At 37.7% G+C, this 15,978-nt stretch overlaps 1 protein-coding gene across 1 annotated transcript; it reads left to right on the top strand.

The window, feature by feature from the left end:
- Nucleotides 1,012–10,120, top strand: LOC109835579 (CRM-domain containing factor CFM3, chloroplastic/mitochondrial). The gene is made up of 9 exons (XM_020403546.1): nucleotides 1,012–2,225; nucleotides 2,801–3,230; nucleotides 3,687–3,817; nucleotides 5,255–5,602; nucleotides 5,688–5,844; nucleotides 6,361–6,653; nucleotides 6,728–6,787; nucleotides 6,887–6,973; nucleotides 9,689–10,120. The coding sequence occupies exons 1-9, from the start codon at nucleotides 1,089–1,091 to the stop codon at nucleotides 9,767–9,769; spliced, it is 2,724 nt and encodes a 907-aa protein (XP_020259135.1). The 5' UTR covers nucleotides 1,012–1,088; the 3' UTR covers nucleotides 9,770–10,120.

Genomic DNA, 15,978 nt, shown 5'->3' with positions numbered 1-15,978 from the left:
GAGGTGGTGGTTAATTCCTTAGAGGGCTGTAGTCTTGGGGACATAGACTTACATTGGTCATACCACAGAGTCTCAAGACTCCCAAATAAAATTTCACATGTTTATGTGTAATACTAATCTTATCACTTTAGTGAAGCAAAATGACAAATAACTGGTGTGCAGGGCACAAAAGAGCCACAAGAATCAAACACACATATATAATCATAGGAAAGTGGGTTACGCCATGAACCTGCACCTATAAAACCACTTAAAGGAAAATAAAATTCAAGAACTGAAATAATTAATCACTCGCCTGATCACCATCTTCAACATTAATACACTCCCCCTTTGCCCACTTCATTTGCCTCCAAATCTCCGATGCCTTGAACTGAAACTCCTCTCTGCTAGCCGGAAAACAAACTGAATACAGTAAGTCTCCATCTCTCTCTGGCACTTTGGTCACCAGTCCTTTCCACCAGACTCCGTTGTAGAACGCCTCGACGCACTGGTGGAGCTCGAAATCAGTAGCGAGATTCGCCGGCGGAGGCCGCGGCCGTATCATAGTGTGAAGGGTCTTCTCCTCGAGAGGCTTGAGGGGTATGAGATGTTCAACGATGAGAGTAGAGTAGGAGACGATGGTCGATCATTGGCCGGCGATTGAGAGGAGGATGGCGAAGGACCGGGAGGGGAGGAAAATGAGGGGAGGAGGAGGGGGAGGAGATTGAGAGGTGGAGGAGAAAACCACAAAGAAGAAGAAGAAGAAGAAGAAGAAGATAAGAGAGGGGTATTTTCGGAATGTTTTGGGATGTATTCATGGGAGAGTGTGAAAAGGGGGCTGAACATATTTTTTAGGATTTTAAGGGTTAAAGAGTAAGAAAAAAAGATGGGGGGTTGGGCCACATCCCCTTTATTTCTTTGGAGCCTAGACACAATTTTCCCCTTAAAAAGAAGCCGAAAATAAAAATATGGCCTGAAAAGAAAGCAAGATGAAGGGATGCTTCTTCCAGTTACGCGTATTTGGGCCAAGCCCAGACTAATACCCATTACAGCCGGCCCAATTACAAGATTATCTTCTCCCCTCCGCTTCTCCAACCTCCGCCATTTTCTCAATGGCGCTTCCTCTCTTCCCCTCTCCCTCTCCTTCTTCCTCCTCCTCCTTAATCCCATGCAATCTCATCCTACCACTTCCCCATCAAAGAGCCCACTTCAAACTCTACGCCCATCTCCCAATTTCCACTCACAATGGAGAAATTTCCCCTCAACTCGAACCCCACGCCGACCCAACTGAGATCAAAAAGAACAGAAAGAAGAAGAAGATCAGGCCTAGCTTTTATGAGCAGACTCTGGAGCGCTGGTCACTTAGAATCTCCTCACAGAGGTCCAAATACCCATGGGAGAAGAAGAAGGATGATGGGCCTTCTCTCACTGCTTCTTCAGGTTTGGCTTCTGATCAATTTTTGGATAATTCTAGGGATACCCATTTGAGTTCTGGGGTTAATTTTGAAAACCCAGAAAGGGAATTTGAAGTTAGTGAGGTTGGAAGTTTTGGTAGCTCTGAAGGTGGTAATTTTGATAAAGATGAAGGCTCTTTTAGAGTTCAGAGGGGGGCTGCACCTTGGATTCAGAAAGAGACTGCTCCTTGGGTTCATGGAGGGAAATCTCGACAGGGTCGTAGGTCTGGTGGAGAGCATGAGAATAAAGATGAGGCTTCGGATCATAATGAATCCAAATGTAATCCAAATGAGAATGATGATGTAAAGCCTAAGGTAGATAGAAATGATTCAAGACACGATGCAATAGATACCATTGCAGAAAACTCAATGGCAACTCTTGAATTTGATGCCCAGAGTGGCAAGAGTAGTGTGAGTTTGATAGTTGATGAATTGAAGAGCTCTTTGGATGAAGACAAACCAAGCCCAGACAATGCATCAAGTACTAGTCATGATGTTGTTAAGCTCTTAGGTTCGGTGCCATTTCCATGGGAGAGTAGTAATGGTAGAAATGGTGAGAAGTTCCATAAGAGAAGTAACACTGAATTGGCAGAGAAAACTATACCGGAGCATGAGCTTCAGAGGCTTAGAAATGCCGCGCTTAGGATGAAGGAAAGGATGAAAGTAGGGGCGGCGGGGGTTACGGAGGCTCTTGTGGAGAGCATTCACAAGAAGTGGAAGGTCGACGAGGTGGTTAAGTTATGGTTCGCAGGCCCACCGACTTTGCATATGAAGAAAACTCATGAAATCTTGGAGGTGAGTTTTCTTTCACTGAATAATTGCAGATAATTGCATTCGCCGCAGATATTTCCTCTTGTCTATACCTTTAGTAGAATTTATCACCCATTAACTCGTTCATTAGCACTCATCATCCCTGGGCGTGCCATTTTGAGAAGGCCTAATTGAAGACAGACTCCCTGTACTATCACCCAATTGTGGATGCAAAACCTTGTAGTTCTATTGTTGCAGATAGCCCCTGAGTGAAATTTTTTTGACTCCCTCAGAGAAAAAGAAAATTGTCTTTTGACAAATAATAGGCGTCCTGATGGTAAACGAGTCAAAAAATTTCGCTCGGAGATCTATCAATAGAATTACAGGGGGTCTGTCCGTAATTAACCCTTTTGAAAAGAATGAATTGCAGATGACCCTCTCCCATTTACGAAGTGAGAGTCAAGAGTGCTCAGAAACTAATTGAGGGGGATGAGCGTTATGAATGTATGATGGAGTTATCTATGATTTAACCTTTTTATTTTTTAGGAGAAATTTCAACATATAAAACACAACCCATGCTTTTACTCTGAATTTGATGTATAATGTCCGAATATTCTCAGAGAAAAACAGGAGGTTTGGTGATTTGGAGGTCCGGAAGCTCAATTGTATTGTATAGAGGAATGACCTACGAGCTTCCTTGTGTGCAATCATATTCTAAACTTGCCGCTACTGATTCTAGTCACAAAACCATTGATGCTGCCAAAAACACAATGAACCATTTTATAAAGGATTCAAAACCTTCAGATTTGTCGAAAGAATCTGCCGAAAATTTTGACATTGACAGCTTCCTGGATAAGCTAGGACCACGATATCGGGATTGGTCTGGATGTAATCCGATTCCTGTTGATGCTGACAGGCTTCCTGGTTTAGTTCCTGGTTATACACCACCATTTAGACTTCTTCCCTACAAAACAAAAGGCGCCCTGAAGAACAGGCAAATGACGTCTTTGCGTAGGCTTGCCAGAACTATGTCTCCTCACTTTGCTCTTGGTATTGATCCTTAATCTTAGGGTAAATTTCAAAGAACTCCCCTGAACTTTAGGGGATTTGCACCCCCCCCCAAAAAAAATTAAATATTTATATATATATATATATATATATATATATATTATATATATATATATATATATATATATATAATATATATATATATATATATATATTATTATCATAGAAAACCCCTCTAATGATTGAAAATTCTCATAAAACCCCCTAAGTTGTCTCATGCATAGCACTACGACTCTACGAGACATGATACTTGAGTGAGACAGTCATGGGAGTTTTCTATGGTTTAACAAGTTGGGGGGGGGGGGGAGCTGTGCAAAAGCCTTAAACGTTCACGAAGGGCCTTTGTGAGAATTACCATAAGCTTTTATTAGTAGTCATCAACGTCCTTAAGTGAGCAACTTTTCTTCTGGATTTTTACCATCATTTGTTCTGTTGTAGGGAGAAACAGACAACACCAAGGCTTGGCTAAAGCAATGGTGAAGTTGTGGGAGAAAAGTGCTATTGCAAAGATAGCCATCAAACGTGGTGTGCCAAATACGTGTAACGAGAGGATGGCAGAAGAAATCAAGGTGGAAACTGTGACATGATTTATAGTGGTAGGACTTAGCAATATATTTATTTCTATGTGAATACGAATTACATAGTGTTAACTATATATGACTATTGATTTTGCTGCTTTGTTCTATTGTTCACAAATTATGGAAGAAAGATTGTTTAACTGTGAATTTGCTCATGTTAGATCTTACTGTCTGCTTACTTTTGTCTTATACTTCCGCATGGCAATTATTATTCTACTTTTTAATGAAAAAGACTATCAAGTAGAGTATGGCAGAATACAATTAGAACCAGAATTTCCATAAAATTGCTCTCACAGTCAGTAGCATTAGCTAACACTTTGCACTTGTTGATGTTCATTATTTGCCTTGTCTTTACAATCATCTGGCATTCATGTTGAATTGGGAGAGTAGATGGTGTGTACCTTTTCATGGTAATTTGCATTTTTCATGTTCTGAATGCCCTTGCGTAGGTTATCTTAGCTGCACATTTTGATGTGTGTAGTTTTCTTTTCAATTCAACATTTATTCAGATTTATTTTATTGATATTGCGACTTTATTTACTTGTGTAGTTGACATCCATAAGGAAGCTGTATGCAACATTCCCACAGGCCTTTTGCTAAGGATTATCACAAAAATGTTGGTAGGATAACAGTTCTAGTTTGCTAATGAACTACTGTTTGTGCAGTTAATTGTAGTTCTAGTGTCAAGAATGAGGAATATTTTAAAAAATAATGTATGATATGGTCATGTATTTGGTGTGGTTAAACTTTTAAAACCTTGAACAGTGTATTTCTATAATCCAGATAGGAAGGACTGGGGTATTACTATTTACATGTCTTTATTATGATCAAGTAGGTAGTTGCTTTTATGTAACGAAATCCAAAACTAATAACTTTAAAGTTTAAAAGGAAGGGGTAAATTTTAGAAAATGCACCAAGCTTTAGGATATTTATGATGAAACCCTGTTGGACTTGGTTTATTCAACTAAACTATCCAGACTTTTCCAACAAAATCCCCAGAACTATAAAGTGTCTCAAATGACCCCCCCTAGACTTTTAACTTCTCCGTGTACTGTTCACTGTCAAATTATGCAAATGCCCTCAATGAAAAATAAAACCTCCTAATATTCTGATTAGTTGTAAGATTGAATCAACTTTAAAGAACCATTTTTAAGCGAGTACAGAACAATATGAAACATGTAAGACATTAACATGCATTTCAGTGTTAGTATTAATAGACTTAGGTGAACTTCATCTCATATCCTTAGTTGTATTAAGATTACCTAGAAGGCATATTCTTTGAAATAATCTATATAAACTATGTGATTTACAGATTTTCCACCACAATTTGTTATGATGATCAAAGTTGCGTTTCTCAATCTCTGCTGTTTTGTTTTGATACTTATTCCTCAAAACTGCATATTCTGATTATGTTTTGATCATTTACAGAAATTGACTGGAGGAGTACTCGTTTCTAGGAACAAGGAGTATATTGTCTTTTACAGGGGAAACGATTTTGTGACACCTTCAGTTAGGGACGTACTGGTCGAAAAACAAAAGCAAGCAATTGTTCAGCAAGAGGAAGAAGAAGCTGCTCGAGTTAGAGCGTCTGTTTTGATTTCTAAACCTAAAATTTCCAAGGGGCCATTACTTGCTGGTACTCTTGCAGAAACTCTTGAAGCAAATAATCGTTGGGGACATCAACCAAGCGCTGAGGAGAGAGAAAAGACGAAGAGAGATTTAGCTATAGCTAAACATACTTCTCTCGTCAGATACTTCGAAAAGAAACTAGCATTTGTGAGTTCATATGAATGACAACTTAAATTATTATGCCAATCATTATATAGTTAGTGCTAATTTGGAATATCCTCCAACTTACTAGGCAAAAGCAAAAGTAAGAAAGGCGGAAAGGGCTTTAGCGAAAGTACAAGAGTTTCTGGATCCTGCAGAACTTCCAACTGATCTGGAAACTGTTACTGATGAGGAGCGCTATTTATTTCGTAAAATGGGACTGAAAATGAGAGCTCATCTTCTTCTAGGTAGAACCATACAGGTTCATTTTTCGATAAATTTCACAAAAACCCCTGAACTTTGGGGGGTTTTAACAAAACCCTCAAACTTCATAAATCGTGAACAACTCCCTCTCCACCACAAATCTTTGCAAATTCTCATAAACGTCTTTAACAGATAAGAGTAAAAAGTCTGAACTACCCTTTTAATTACACATTCTTGATATGGGTAAAAGTGTTCAAAAAGTATCATGTGAAAAATATGAGACTATTCAAAGGAACTATCACCAAACATGATTTATAAGGTTTTCTTTTTGTTTTATTTTTTTAGGGTTTTTTTTTTTTGGAGGGGGGGGGGGGGGGGGGGGGTTCATGGTTCATTGTTTTATTAAAAATTTAACCTGTATCTTATTTACTCCTCTGTTAGCCTCCCATGACACAGCATGAAATCAATTGTGAAGATTTTCACTTAACATTGGAGTCTATGTTGGTTTTAAAATCAGTTATTTGAAATGGGGGAAAAAATCTTTCTGTTCCTATTCACAGGGAGAAGAGGAATTTTTGATGGTACTGTCGAAAACATGCACTTAAACTGGAAACACAAAGAGCTAGTTAAGGTTCTTGTGAAGGGAAAAAGTTTTGCACAAGTCAAGCAGATTGCAATCTCTCTTGAGGCTGAGAGTGGAGGAGTCTTAATTTCTCTTGATAAGACCACAAAAGGTTATGCAATTGTTGTCTATCGTGGAAAGAATTATGAACGCCCGAATACTCTGAGACCTAAGAATCTATTGACAAGAAGACAAGCATTAGCACGTGCTATAGAACTCCAGAGACGAGAGGTGACATAAAAAATTAATAATCTTCATTATGATTTTCTTTTTCAATATATGACATTTTTATGGGGAACGTGCAGGCTCTAAACCATCACATTTCAGATTTACACGAGAGAATTCAGATGCTGAGATCTCAACTAGTATGATGTTGCTAGTTCACTTATGTTACCATACTCATTAAATGACATTTTCTTTTTTATGTTTTCACTAAGAGTTTTTTTTTTCTCATGTCACTTCAGGATAATGTGGAGGCTGATAAAGATGTGGGCAATGAACACATGCACATAATCAAATATGACACTTTTCATTCTGATGATGACATGGAGGTTAGGGTCTAGATTCATTTCTGTGTTACCAAATTGATTTTGGCTAATGAGTTACAGAATTTAATTGAAAGAAAGTATGAGCAGTCGGTAACTGGTATGAATCTGTGTTTGCAGTGAAATTGCATGTTAATTGGCCATAAGTTTTATACTATATAAATCTATTTTAATTTTGTGTTTCCTCATATTGGTCAGATTGTCGCGCAGTATCAGTTTTTTATTAATCTACATTTCATTGCTTCGTCCTGGTTCTGATAGTTTAAGCTGAAATATACTGAAACATGCTGAAAACCAGTGAAAATTAATGACAAATGCAGAAAATGGAAGTTGAAGATATAATCGCACTGTGTAGATAACATGCACAAACACAAATGAGTCGAATAAACTCAAAGTACATGCATACTACTCAAAGTGTCATTTACAAGAAGAAGAAGAAGAAGAAGAAGAAGAAGAAAACCTTTATCCCAAATTTTTGGGGTCAGCTATGTTGATCCTACTCTTCTATTCAGTTCTGTCGAGAGCTATCTCCTCCACTAAGTTAATCATTATGATACATTTCGTAATAGCTACTAATCAAGTTCTCTTAGGTCTACCTCTTCTCCTCTTTCTCTATTAATTATAATATTATCACTTTACTCGACACATTTATTGCCCTTCGTTGCACATGATAAATCAATCTCAAACAATTCGCGATCATTTTGTTGTCACTAGTAGAAGCCTCTAACTTTCTACATATGTGCTCATTTCTTATCATGTATCCTAGTTTATATCCACTCATCCATTGTAATATTCTATTTTCTGGTCTCACTCATTTTTCCCACATGTTGTTTTTTAATTGCCTAAAATTCTGATCCATGAGGTATTGTTGGTGAATTTCCGTTCAATTTCAGTGGTATTCTCAGATCACACATTACTCCAGAAAGGCTCCGCTTTAACCATTTGACTCGATGAACATCATCTCCCTCAATCACTCTATTTTGATGAATAATTTTGGCAAATGAGTAAGGTTTAATTGAAGGTGTCAATATTCTGTAACTTATGAATTCATCATTGTAGTGAAATTTCAAGTTAACTCGCCATATGTTTCATGTTACATCAATATGTTTTAGATTTGTACTTCTGCATATGGGCCTCGTATCATCGGGTATCAGTTCTTTTATCAGCCTGCAACAGTCTAATTTCAGTTTTAGACCCATGAGTTGAGCGAACTCACACTACTTGCACCTATACTTAAATATTCATTTTCCTATAAATATTCTTAAGTACATGAATCCTACAAACAATTGTCATCCACATAAATTGATATACTGTATCCTCATGCGGACACCTGTCTTTCATAAGTTTTTTGTTCACTATCGTTGTCTGCAAGTTTGTGCATGTGTGCTCGAAATCTCAAAATCATAGCTTCTTTTGTTTTATGACATCAAATCCCGTGTGTGCATGTGCACGTGTAATTTCAAAGCCGTAGTTTCTTTGGTTTTAGGATGTCGTTGACTGTTATGGTGTTTGTCCATATCATACTTAGAGCATGTTTGGCTACTACTTATTTTTGGAATACTTATAAGTGACTTGTTATTACTTGTTACTTACTCTAACAACTCCTTACAAGTATGTAAGAAAATAAGTCATTGGTAAACCCCTTAACTTATAAGGATATATAAGTAGTTATGTGTTTGGTAAACCAATAACTTATAAGGTTGTGTAAAATGTCAAATGACTAAAAAGAACGTATTGTTGTAACTTCATATTATTACTAATTGAGATTAATTAATTAAATTCATATTAGCAAAATATTATTATTAATAAAACAATTAATTAATTAAAAATTATCTCATAATAAGAAATATATTTGATTAAAATATTTTTATATAGTAAATTTATTTGTGAGTATTAATTACTAATATTGGGATTAAGTAATTAATTTCCTATTAATAAAATGTTATTAGTAATCAAATAATTATTAATTCATAAAAATTAGTTATCTAACAGTAAGAAATATATTCTATTAAAAATGTTTTTATATATTACATTATTTGTGATTATTAATCAGTAATATTGAAATTAATTAATTTCATATTGAAATAATAATTATTATTAATAAACTAGTAACTATTAATTAATAATATGATCACTTTATTAGAAGAACATATTTAACTAAAAAACATTTTATATATCAAATTATTTTTTGTTCTTAATTACAAATATCGACAGTATTTAGTTAATTAGTATACAATTAAATAATTTTAATTAATACTATTATCAAACAATTATTAATTCTATTATTTTATAATAATAAAATTATTTAATTAAAATAATTAATTAAATGAAATTATGCAATCCGGTCCTCAAGAATAAAAGGAATATGAGGGTATATGTGTCTTTTGGCCAAAATAAGTAAACTTCTTGATAAGTGGATGAAAAGATAAGTTAGGAAATCCCAACTTATTTTTTGCCTACTTATAAGTAATAAATAAGTGAAATAAGTCACTTTTACCAAACACCATATTAGCTACTTACAAGTAAAAAGTTACTTATAAGTAGAATTGTAGAAATAAGGAGGTTGCCAAACATGCTCTTAATGCTAAAACAAAGTCATTGTTTTGTTATTTGTTTTATGAAACTTCCTTTCAATTTATGATACAAATACTTGATTTATCACCTTGATACAGCAAGATTTCTTTGGATAATAATCTAACCTCTAGTGTGTTTTAATATCAGGACGAAGGGGAAGAAGCCTACCTTGCGACGTATGGTAGTGGTGATGAAGACGGTGGTGCTGCTTCATTCGATGGACTTTGAGTGGAAAATAATGTAAATTACATTACACGATATTTAACGGTACTGAAATAAGGAGCAGGAGATTCAAAGATATCGTCGGTATCAATGGCTTGTGTTAGTGGCTCGTCTCTTTATTGTTGGGATCAGAATGAAGCTTCTGGAGCTTGGCTACATATCGAAGAACAGTTCGTATTTCTTGCTCATTTACATCACCTTTCAGTTTATTGTAACATAAACTTGATTCATCATGTTGAAAGTAGCATTGCTTTTCTTTAGAAATAGACTAATTGTTATATACCTCAGCAATTGCATATTGTTCTTGTTAGCTGTATTTGTGTATTATTTATCTGAAATTAGCGGATTTGAGGATTTTATTACTCCCAGGGCCATGGTGTTCTCATCATGGCTACCTTTTTGAACATTCAGAGTGGATGTGTTAATATATGCACAAAAAGGAACGGTAAATAATAGTAAGGTTAATTGCAGATAGACCCTCTCCAGTATTGTTGTTTTGAACTTACTACACCTATAACTTTATTGTGGCAGATAGACCCCCAGAATGTACTTTTTGACTCTTTTCCCCCTCGATGAAAGAGGAGATCGTGTTTTGACAAATAGATCTCTGAAGATAAAAGAGTCAAAAAATTTCATTCTGGCAACAAACTTAAGAGGGTGTTACATTCAAAGCAACAATACTACGGGGAGTCCATCCGCAATTAGTCCAAATAATAACACCGCGTCTGATGCTTCAATAATCAGAATGCTTGTTCTTTAAATTTTCTTATACAAGTCCGGAAATGATGAACTGGCAATTTATGGACAGGCTCAGGACATTTGGAAGTATTATGTTTATAAGTATGAAGGATTAGGTTAGGTATCATGTCTCGCAGGATACGACAATGGTGGGACGTCTCTTCAGGTTGGACCGATTGATGTAGGGATTTAATTAAAGGAGGAAGTGTGCTGATTGATTTTAGTTAAACTAATTACATTGTGACGGCTCTCATTTGACTCTTGTGACTTCTTAAAGTAAACTTTTCTACCGCATCTCCCCATCCGATCACTTGCATTAATTATACTCTTTATTCTTCTTCTTCTTCTTCTTCTGCTTGTTTTTGTTTTTGTTTTTATTTTTATTTTTTCTTTTTTTTTTTCTCGCACTAGTGCTGCCGTGCGATGCACAAGAATTCGAGAGAGATCGGTCGATCGCAGCAGGTTTGGAAAAATAGTGCAGAGTAGACAGATTGAAACAACTGATGAGCTTTTATAGGCTTCTTCTAGAGATGATGCATAATGTTAAAGTAAGAGAGAGAGAGTATTGGGTAAATTTCTTTTGAATTGAATATTGAGTGTTTACATATATATATATATACAAGTAGAGGAGGGTGATGTTTGTCCTCATAACCAATATGAGACTAAACCCACTACTAACACAGTATTATCAACAGCCCCCTCAAGCTCATGTTGGATTAAACAAAATGAGTTTGCGTACAAGAAGCTGGAATCGATGAATGGGTAAGACCTTTGTGAAGAAATCTGCAAGCTCGTCAGCGGATGAGACATGAAGAAGTAGAATTATCTTGTCCTTGATAACTTGTTGACGGACAAAATGAGCGTCGAGCTCAATATGTTTGGTCCTCTCATGAAATACTGGATTATTAGCAATCTGGATGATACTTTTATTATCACAATAGAGAGGAGTAGGAGTCGTAACAGAAATACCGAAATCACTGAGAAGACGACGAAGATGAATAATCTTTTAGCTGTTGTGGATATTGCACGATACTCTGACTCGGTGCTGGAAAGAGCAATAACATCTTGTTTCTTACTCCGTCGGGAAATAAGGGAATCACCAAGAAATATACAATAACTTATGGTAGACTTCCTGGTAATGGGATCACCAGCTCAATCAGCACCAGAATATGCACAAAACTCTAATTTGGATGTAGCAGGGAACAGAAGAGAGCGAGTGCTAGTACCCCGGAGATACCGAAGAATTCGTAATAAGGCAGCATAGTGTACAGAATATGGGGCACTAACAAATTGACTGACAATGCCAATAACATGAGAGATATCTGGTCGAGAGATGCACAGATAGACCAACTAGCCAATAAGATATCAGTATCAGATAGGATCAGATAGAGGCTCACCATCAGTAGAGCGAAGTTTGACATTATATTAGAGTGGAGTATCGACAGTTGCATCGTCGTTAGCTCAGCACGATCTAGAATAACTGAGAGATACTTTTGTTGAGACAGTAGTACACCCCGCGGGCCCTGAGAAATTTCTAGACCAAGAAAATAGCGAAGAGATCCAAGATTATTCATGTGGAACTGTTGTTGTAATTGAGATTTTGCGAACTGTATATGAGCAACAACATCACCTGTAATGATCATATCATCTACATAAAGGAGTAATAAAACTTTGCCACGTGATGTAGTGTGAACAAATAGAGAAGCATCTTGATGACTCTCCATAAAGCCCACCTTGAGCACGACATCGCGAAAACACTCGGGGGTGCCTGTTTGAGACCATAAACAACACGACGAATGAGACATACGTCTTGGAGGAATATCGGACCCTGAAGGCGATTGCATATATACTGTCTCAGATAAAGAGCATGGAGAAAAGCATTCTTGACATCTATCTGGTATAAGGACCAACGATGAGCAGCAACAATCGCAAGTAGAGTACGAACGGTGGGCATCTGAGCAACAGGAGAAAATGTCTCCTCATAATCAATACCTTGTTGCTGAGTAAAACCACACTTCTGACAAAATCAACTTATCGACTCTCTTCAATAGAGTGATAAGTCCACAAAAATCTTGTTCAAATCATAAGTCCACCAAAAATTATCAAGTTAACACTATATCTCTGATAACAAAATCAACTTATCAATCATTTCCAATAGGATGAGAGGTCCACAAATGACTGTTATGTTAATACCACACCTCTAACAGTTAAACTCCCATAAACTTGTTGATTCTTTTCAACAGAATGACAAGCGTTCATTATCAAAACGTAGAGGTCCATCCCCGCGCTCTAATTTCAAAGCACGGAGGTCATCAACGCGTTCCAAATTCAAAACGTGAAGGTCATCCATGTGTTCCAAATTCAAAACGCAAGGGTCATCCCTGCATTCCAAATTCAAAATACGAGGGTCATCCTTGCATTCCAAATTTAAAACGCGAGGGTCATTCCCGCGTTCCAAACTTAAAATGCGAGGGTCATCCCCGCATTCTAAACTCCAAACGTGAGGCTCATCTCTGTGTTTCAACTTCAAAACGCGATGCTCACACCCGCATTTCAGAAGCCAAACACGAGGCTCACACCCGTGTTTCAGAAGCCAAACGCGAGGCTCATACCTACATTTCAGAAGACCGACGTGAGGCTCACCTCAGTGTTTCAAAAAGCAACAAAACGCGAGAGCTCACTCCCACATTTCTGAAGCAGAAGCATGACACTCACCCTGTCTGGCATGGCAAATTCCTTCAACCAAGTTCCTGAGGCCTTCGTAGTGGATATATAGAATAAATCCTTTATGATGAGGAATCAACAATTCCAAAATCAAATTTGAGATCCAAAGTATTTAGAAAATTCATTCCAGTCAACCGTGAACTTTTAAAAATTTTAGAGGGGGTTCTATAGGCTATCTAAAAATTATCGCAGATAGTCGATCTCCATCAAACATTAATGATGGAAGTTATAATTCCACGACTTTCAGAAGGCTACAATTTGAAGACTTTCACGTCAATCGACAAAGGTTGCAATTTAACTACCTTCACAATCACCAGCAAGAGTTACAACTGACGACTCTCACTGTGCAAAGAGCCAATACGAAGATTATAAGATGACAATCTTCACAACGCTCTAACAGAAGAGAATACACGTTGATGGTCTCTTCAAAGCAAAATGCGAAGTTCGTGGTCGTGTTCAGACTCAAAACGCGGAGCTCATTGTTGTGTTCCAGATTCAAGATGCAGAGCTCACCTCTGCGTTCCAAGAATAAAACACGGAGATCACCATCACATTTTCAACTCCACATGCAGAGCTCACCTTCGCGTCCCAAGTTCAAGACACGGAGTTCATTCCCAGAATGCGAATTTCACGTTTGACTCGTTCAAACACGATCGAAACGGTTTCAAAACTATTTTCCACGATTTAAGGGGATCACATCTGTTGGGAATTTGACGCCGAAATCCCTAATGCAACAGAAACGCAGAATAGAGAACAGTACACAAGATTTAACGAGGTTCGGCAACTGCCTACGTCCTCGGGAGCCACACAGATAATTTCTTATTAATCAAACAAGAAATTACAATTTAGGAGCAAATCTCAAAACTGAGATTTCTCAAATAAACACTGTAGCTACAGTGTTCAACGTCAATCTGATAACTCCGAGGGCTTGTCTATCTAGAAGGTTCCACTCTTCTTCCTTCATAGAATCCGGCTTCTTCCCCGATAGTGGTTGATACAGATTTTTCTGATACAGATAATCCTCTATCTGCATTTTCCAGAATCCGAAATCTGTTCCATCAAATTTCTCAAGTCTCATTTTTGCCTCATCTGCGGCCATGGCTCCCACTTGAATCTGACTTCCTCTAGATCGTTTCGCGCTCTGATACCAGTTGTTGGGAATTTAACGCTGAAACCCCTAATGCAACAGAAACGCAGAATAGAAAAAGTATACCAAGTTTTAACGAGGTTCGGCAACTGCCTACGTCCTCGGGAGCCACACAGATAATTTCTTATTAATCAAACAAGAAATTACAATTTAGGAGCAAATCTCAAAACTGAGATTTCTCAAATAAACACTGTAGCTACAGTGTTAATAATTAAAGGGTATGAACCCTTTCAATTCTCACTTGAGAATAAATGAACTCCACAATATAAAACCCCTTTTTAATTTTCTCTCTCTCTCTTCTTAAATCCCCTCAACTACTGTTGAAGACTGAGGATTAAATCAAAAATCGCAGCAGCGATTTAGGGCAGTCCGCCGCCGCCAGAAGAAGAAAATCGGAGGAGGGGAGGAGAAGCTCTGCCGCAGCATTCGAAACCCTAGGCGATGGGGGTTTTATAGGGGAAACTCGATGGGCTGGCGACAGCCTGTCGCCAGCGGCCGCTTGGACGCCAAGTTCGAGCCGACGCAGAGGTCGGATCCCCAAGAAACGCCGAGGTCAACAAAGGGTTCGAACGCAGAGCTAAAAGGAGGGGAAGGTTCGAACGCAGAGCTCGGGGGAGGTTCGAACGCAGAGCTCGGGGGAGGCGCTCGCACGCAGAGTCGGGGTTCGAACGCAGAGCTCGAGCTCGCCTGCGACCATCGAAGCTCACCTGGGCTACGCCTCCAGCTTCGCCTGCGTCGACATCGAGCTCGTCGGAGCTCCTCGCCGGCGCTCCTCATCGGAAATGAGGTTTGATCTACACCCTCATCCTAACAACATCCCCACTTAGGAGCGATTTAAGAGGTTAGTTACACCCCTTAAACCCCTATAAATAGCAGAAAAATCAGCTTAAAAAGGGATCTTTTTGCGGCAGATCATCATTTTGGGGATCAGAATTATCAAGGTTTGGAGGCTTCGGATATTGGAGAGTTTGAAGCATAATCAAGAGATTTTCTTGGAGCTATTCGGCCTTGGCTTGTGAAACATTTCGGTTAGATCAAAAAGGATTAATTTCCTTTCTCAAATTAACTCTTCACCGAGTTTTCAAACTCGTTCAGAGTTTAAAACTTGCATTGCAAGTTCTTCCTATCACGAGGAATCAACCAAGTTCTACGAAGTGAAGAGTTCGGATCGTCAATGGGATACAAGAATCGAACTCCCATCGCTACCAAGAAGAACTCAGTATTAAACAAAGGGAAAGATCTCCGTCGATTCCTTCTCTCTTTTGTAAATCGGGAAACTGATTAGAGAAATTATAATTTCTTTTTTTAAGTTAGTTAGAGAGAGATTACTGTGAGAGATTGTATTTATTTTTTCTAAGTCAGTTAGGGAGACTAATACAAATTTTTATTCTCAAATTTCTCACAATTTTCTGACAAACATCTACATTAGGATAGAACAACTCCATCACATCTAGAAATCTATCTTTTGCCCTTTTGTAGTCCTTCACTATATTATCCCTATAGAAATAGTAAGAGTTGAGGTAGTAAGAAGTAGGGCTGGGCATATTCGGTTCGGGTCGGTTTTAAGCCCAATCCGCATCCAATCCGAATTTTTCGAATTCTCAAA

Source organism: Asparagus officinalis, chromosome 3 (assembly GCF_001876935.1).
Source record: "Asparagus officinalis chromosome 3, Aspof.V1, whole genome shotgun sequence".
Lineage (NCBI taxonomy): Eukaryota > Viridiplantae > Streptophyta > Magnoliopsida > Asparagales > Asparagaceae > Asparagus > Asparagus officinalis.
The sequence above is the reverse complement of the archived record's forward strand: the minus strand, read 5'-3'. Positions and strand labels throughout refer to the sequence as shown.

What these genes read in the sequence shown, in the direction of transcription:
- LOC109835579 (XM_020403546.1), top strand. Translation starts at nt 1,089, where the DNA reads ATGGCGCTTCCTCTCTTCCCCTCTCCCTCTCCTTCTTCCTCCTCCTCC. An exon ending in GGATGGCAGAAGAAATCAAG is followed by an intron (nt 3,818 to 5,254) that starts GTGGAAACTGTG and finishes GATCATTTACAG; the next exon opens with AAATTGACTGGAGGAGTACT. An exon ending in ATTCTGATGATGACATGGAG is followed by an intron (nt 6,974 to 9,688) that starts GTTAGGGTCTAG and finishes TTTTAATATCAG; the next exon opens with GACGAAGGGGAAGAAGCCTA.